At 46.4% G+C, this 6,325-nt stretch overlaps 1 protein-coding gene across 4 annotated transcripts in view; it reads right to left on the reverse strand.

Moving 5' to 3' along the window:
• The window catches only part of CKAP5 (cytoskeleton associated protein 5), a 116,478-nt gene that overhangs the window by 24,996 nt on the left and 85,157 nt on the right, over positions 1-6,325 (reverse strand). For all 4 annotated transcript variants that reach the window (XM_005870798.2, XM_005870795.2, XM_005870797.2 and 1 more), the window contains exons 25-27: positions 5,520-5,714; positions 5,004-5,139; positions 3,401-3,489 (exon numbers count right to left, since the gene is read on the reverse strand). In XM_005870798.2, the coding sequence (XP_005870860.1) occupies positions 3,401-3,489; positions 5,004-5,139; positions 5,520-5,714 (420 nt within the window). The remainder of the gene's footprint in view (positions 1-3,400; positions 3,490-5,003; positions 5,140-5,519; positions 5,715-6,325) is intronic.

Here is a 6,325-nt window from a genome sequence, read left to right on the forward strand (position 1 = left end):
ATTCAGCGTCCATTTTCCTTAAAAGAATTCAGAGCCAGGATCCTTGAGGTAATATATTAGGCAGTTAGACAGACATGAGCAGAGCAAGGACAATGGGCCAACTAGCGCTACCAGATATAACTAAGTCTTTCCACCTCTACAGACTCTGGTGGGTAAAGGCTGAAATCCATAACTAGTTTTTACTCAAGTTCTTGCAGGCTTTGCAGTCTACCCAGAGGGCAGTCCAGGTGCACGTCCCAGAAGTTCTGCCTTCTAAACTGGTGACTCTGTTTGGGTAAAGACCACCCAAGGACTGACTCCTACCTGGAGGGGACCACATACCGTCATCCTGACCACCCCCACCGCTCTCAAGGTAGCAGGACTGAATACCTGGATAGCAGAAACACCCCCTGCGGATTTGTTGCTCCACAAGGCTAAAAGAAGCTTGTGGGACAAGGGAGGGGGAATGAGGAGGAAACTGGTCTTGCAAGGCTTGTCAGGCCATAAAAACTGTGAACAATGCATGGCCCTGGGGCGGGGGGAAGGTCGTTATCGCTGGCCCCAGAACAGATCATCGTCACCTGGGGGCCTTCCTGGAAGCCCACGAAAGGGGGCGGACCCATATCTGCTAGACAATGATCCCATCTACACTAATAAAAGAGAAACATGGTAATTAGCGTACGACCGCTACCCTTTTCATTGGCTAATCAGTGAGTATATGCAAATTAACTGTCAGCCAAGATGGTGGCCGGCAGCCAGGCACTGAAGCGAGCACGAGGCTTGCTTGCTGCAGACTCCAACGTTCCCCGCCTAACTTGCCAGCCTCTCAGTTGCAACTCTAAGCAACTATATACTATGTTGCAAATAAGAAGCTAAACAAAACCCCAGAAAAGGGCTTCCATTCAGCCGGGCTCGGACCGCAACATTGTATCGATGTTTTCAGCAGCGAGGCCTCAGAGCTAAAGCTGGCCCAGAAAAAAAAAAAAAAAAAGAGAAGAAAACAAGGAGCGGTTGGAAGCTTTAGTCACTCGCCAGCCGGAAAACAGCCCTCAGCCCCTCACCCAGACTGGCCAGGCACCCCAGTGGGGACCCCCACCCTGATCCAGGACACCCTTCAGGGCAAACCAGCCAGCCCCTACCCATGCACCAGGCCTCTATCCTATATAGTAAAAGGGTAATAGGCCTCCCAGCACCGGGATCAGCGGAGCAGCGAGGCTCCCGGCACCGGGATCAGCATGACAGGGGGCAGCGCCCAAACCCCCTGATCGCCCTGCGGCTCTGTGTGTGACAGGGGGCGGGGCCACAACCTCCCTACTCTATTTGTGACAGGGGAAGGCACCCCAACCCCCTGATCAGCCCTGCTCTGTGCCTGATAGGGGGGAGCTCCCCAATCCCCTGATTGCCCTGCGGCTCTGTGTGTGACAGGGGGCGGGGCCACAACCTCCCTATCCGCCCTACTCTGTTCGTGACAGGGGAAGGCACCCCAACCCCCTGATCAGCCCTGCTCTGTGCCTGATAGGGGGGAGCTCCCCAATCCCCTGATTGCCCTGCGGCTCTGTGTTTGACAGGGTGCAGCACAACAACCCCCTGATCGGCCCTGCTCTGTGGGTGATAGAGGGTGGCGCCCCAACCCCCCTCCACGGGCCTTGCTCTGTGTGTGACAGGGTAGAGCCATAACCTCTCCATCAGCCCTGCCCTGAGTGTGACAGTGGCAGCGCCCCAACCCCCTGATCGGCCCTGCTCTGTGGGTGATAGAGGGTGGCGCCCCAACCCCCCTCCACGGGCCTTGCTCTGTGTGTGACAGGGTAGAGCCATAACCTCTCCATCAGCCCTGCCCTGAGTGTGACAGTGGCGGCGCCCCAACCCCCTGATCGGCCCTGCTCTGTGGGTGATAGAGGGTGGCGCCCCAACCCCCCTCCACGGGCCTTGCTCTGTGTGTGACAGGGTAGAGCCATAACCTCCCCATTGGCCCTGCCCTGAGTGTGACAGGGTGCAGCGCCCCAACCCCCTGATCCGCCCTGCTCTGTGTGTGACAGGGGGCGGAGTGCACAAATTTTTGTGCACTGGGCCTCTAGTCCTATATAATCAAAGAGAAACATGCAAATTAGCCATCCCTCTGCTATGCTCAAGCCACGCCCACCAGCCACTCAGAGTGACTATGCAAATTAACTTGACAAAGATGGTGGTTAATTTGCATACACAGGTGTCAGGCATCCTAGGAGGCAACGGTGGCAGCAACCAGCAACCGTGGGCTCCCAGGACCTTTGCAGGCCCGGGGGGCGAGGCCACCTGCGCCTAGCCACGCCCACGGGCTCCTGGGATCTTGCCGGCTGAGAGCGGGAGGTTTGGAGGACTTGGCAGAGCAAGAGACCACTGGACACAGAGCAGAGCGAGAGAGAGGGCAGCTTGGAGGGCGTGGCTCCCTCTGTCACACCGGCTTCCTCATCACAGCTGTGGAAACTGACAGTAGGGAGGAGGAAGTCCCACCCTCACAGAATCAGCCAGAATCAGCCTTTGGTCAGACAGCTCTCAGCGGCCTGATAGCCAGGACTCTCATTCACCTGCATCTCAGACTGTGACAGTAGAGAGGTGGGACTATGTCTAAAGAACAACTGTTGATACAACATAGCTCATAACCATGACATGCAACCCCAAATGGGCAGATATTGCAAACAATTTACAATGCTGGCAAAAAGTTGAAAACAGACCTGACTTGGTAGCCAGAGTTTTAAATATTAAGCTGAATGCTCTTTTAAATGATATCTGTAAATTCCATTTACTTGGCAAAGTAATAGCTAAAATTCATGTCATTGAATTTCAGAAATTCGGACTGCCTCACACTCACATATTATTGATATTAGATAGTGAGTCCAAATTATGTTCCTCTAATTAATTCCCTTTCAATGTGCACGAATTTCGTGCACCGGGCTACTAGTAAGGCTATAAAAAGTGAAGCCTCTGCATGTTACTTCACTCTGATTTGGAAATTATTTCCCGGAGTCCACTAGTCACTAATGTTAATAAATGGGTTCCTCCCTTTCTCTCTAAAAAAAAAAAAAGTGGTAATTTTTTTTATACATATATGACCTTGCCCTAGCCAGTTTAGCTCAATGGATAGAGCGTCAGCCTGTGGACTAAAGGGTTCTGGGTTCAATTCCAGTCAAGGGCACGTACTCTGGTTGCAGGTTCCCCGGCCCTGGTCGGGGTGTGTGTAGGAGGCAACCAATCGATGTGTCTCTCACATTGATGTTTCTCTCTGTCTCTCCCTCTACCTTCCACTCTCTCTAAAAATCAATAGAAAAATATCCTCGGAGGAAGATTAACAAAAAACCAAAAAAATATATGGTCATTAGTAGAATGATTCAGTGTATAAAACATACCTAAAAGTAATTCTATATGTAAGTATGCAGAGTTAACATACCTTTGCTTTAGAGGAAACCCCTAGAGCTTTGGCCTTTTTTGGATCAGGCTTGAGTTCTACAGTGCTGGAAACAGAATCTTCAACAGGTGCTTTGAGAAAAAAAGCATGTAATATAAATGAAAATTCTAATATCACTTTATTCTTATATAATCAAATATATAAGAACAAGAAAGCCTGCAATTTTAAATGTATCAATTTATAAAATATTTTCATTAGATTTCCCCCCAATCTTTTTTCTCTCTGAATTCCTCTTTAAGCATAATCTCAAGAAATTCAATAAATTTATATACATCTTCTTTATCAACATTAATCTGCAGTTTTAAAACTATTTTCTAAATAGCAGTTTAAAAAAACATTTTTGCTAGTTTGATACTTTCTTAAGGGCAGGGCCTGTCATCTTTGATACTCAGTTATTTCTACATTGCAAGATTCTAATAAATGTTGTAATTAAATATACACTTTGGCCCTGGCCAGCTTGGCTCAGTGGATGGAGCGTCGGCCTGTGGACTGGAAGGGTACCGGGTTCGATTCCGGCCAAGGGCACATGCCTGGGTTGCGGGCTCGATCCCCAGTATGGGGCAAGCAGGAGGCAGCCGATCAATGATTCTCTCTCATCATTGATGTTTCTATCTCTCTCTCCTCCCTTTCTCTCTGAAATCAATAAAGAAATATATTTAAAAAAAAATATATATATACACTTTGATACCACCAGTTTTATCCATGTAAAATTTCCAAGCATCACAATTTCTATCACACTAAACAGTCCATTACTTTGTTTAAGCATTAAATCTAGAAGTAGTTATAGTTTAGAGTTTTATTTTACATAATGGAATTTGAACATCAGGATGAAGAAATCAATCTTTAATTTCTCTTGAAGACAATTACTAAATATTAGAATGGATCAGTGCAGAGGAAGGAGAACTCATTTGAAAATGAGTAAATGGAGTTCTATGCTGGTTCAGGATTGGCTGTCTGTCTAGCCTTTTGCAAGTCACTTAACATTTTGGGTTTCCTTATGAGTTAATAAAGGGGATTAAGTCAGGGGTGGGCAAACTTTTTGACTCGAGGGCCACAATGGGTTCTTAAACTGGACCGGAGGGCCGGAACAAAAGCATGGATGGAGTGTTTGTGTGAACTAATATAAATTCAAAGTAAACATCATTACATAAAAGGGTACGGTCTTTTTTTTTTTTAGTTTTATTCATTTCAAACAGGCTGGATCCGGCCCGCGGGCCGTAGTTTGCCCACGGCTGAGCTAGATGGTCCCAATTCTCCTTCTAATTATAATATCCAATAACAGAAAACAGTTGTGGTAACCTTAAAAATAGGATGGACAGTTGCTTTCTGGAGTATTTCAATGAACTACTCCAGAACTCCTTTTTAGACTTGGAAACAAATTAATCACTTCTGTACCCTCAGCACAGTTACTGGTGTAAAATAGGCACTTGACAAATGTTTGTGAATGAAGGATAAGGAGAGATGGAGGGAGGGGTTGAGATCTAAGCCATGAGAAATGTGATAAAAAATGAAGGCTGGATTTCTTTTATTAGAGTTTCCTTGGGCTATTTCCCGCCCCCTTTTAACTCTGTCAGAATAGAGTTACCTGAGGCAGGCTGAAATTTGGCTGGAGCTGACCCTCCCATTGGTTTGGAAGTTGCTTTAGCAGGTGCAGCAGGCTTGGCTGGCATGTTAGCTTTGGCTTTCTCTAGCATGGCCAACACCTGATCTTTAGAAGTTGGCTAGGGAGATAATATAACAGAGGTCAGAGGACACAAAAGATACGCTCATATTATGCTTATTAATAGATCTGTCATCAAACAAATCTTTTGAGCTTCTAGTTTTGAAATCCCAATGAAGTAAGCACATAGTACAAGAGAAGTAACACACATTATGAAGTCACGCTAAATTAGCTACCATTCTAGAAGGCCACATTTTCACCCCTTCAGAGCCAGCAGGTTCTTGAGAAGTTCTATACTGCTAAATATTTTATTTTTGCTCTCACTGGGATTTCGAATTGAAACTTATAGGAGGTAATATAATCTCTTTCCTACATAAATTCATGTTCAATATTTTCCTGATGTTTTTTAACAATAGCAGCAGCAGCAGCAAGAAGTAATACCTTTAGTTTCCCCGTCGCCTTGGCCATTTTCTCATACCCTAAGTGCATCATGAAGAATGGCAAGGCATCTTGGGCCTTCTTCCGCACATCTCCATTGCGATCCTCTAGGCAGGAGTAGAGATGGGGAACACACAGGATAAGGTCTGTGGGGGTGGAACGAAGAGTCGGTAGTTTCTCAGCCAGCCAGCCTAAAAGCTGCCAAAAGAAATAAAGACTAGTTACACATTTCAAGAGAAAAACTGTTTTAATGATCTCAGGCTTAAGGATTTCATCAGAACCAAACACTGAATTAGTTCTCACACTACAACTTTCCAGTATAAAATCAGTAATTTTCATTGTTTAAGAACTGTGCTATATTTAAATAATATGTGCAAAGATAACAATCTTCCTTAAGATATGGACACAATTCTTTGGACCATACTTGGATATTAAATTGTAAAACTTTCATAGTTCTTTATATATATAATAGTAAAGGCCCGGTGCACAACATTCATGCACTGTGTGTGTGTGTGTCCCTCTTGCAGTCTGGGACCCCTAGGGGACTCCCCAAGGGGTCCTTAGCACTGTTGCGGAGGCAGAAGAGGCTACCACCACTATGCTAACCAGCCGTGAGCCCAGCTTCTGACTGAGCAATGGTCCCCCTGTGGGAGCACACTGACCACCAGGGGGCAGCTCCTGCATTGAGCTTCTGCCCCCTGGTGGTCAGTGCACATCATAGTGACAGGTCGTTCCGTTAATTTGCATATTACGCTTTTATTATATAGGACTAGAGGCCCGGTGCACAAAAATTTGTGCACTCGGGGGGG

The sequence above is a fragment of the Myotis brandtii genome, unplaced genomic scaffold (genome assembly GCF_000412655.1).
Source record: "Myotis brandtii unplaced genomic scaffold, ASM41265v1 scaffold324, whole genome shotgun sequence".
Lineage (NCBI taxonomy): Eukaryota > Metazoa > Chordata > Mammalia > Chiroptera > Vespertilionidae > Myotis > Myotis brandtii.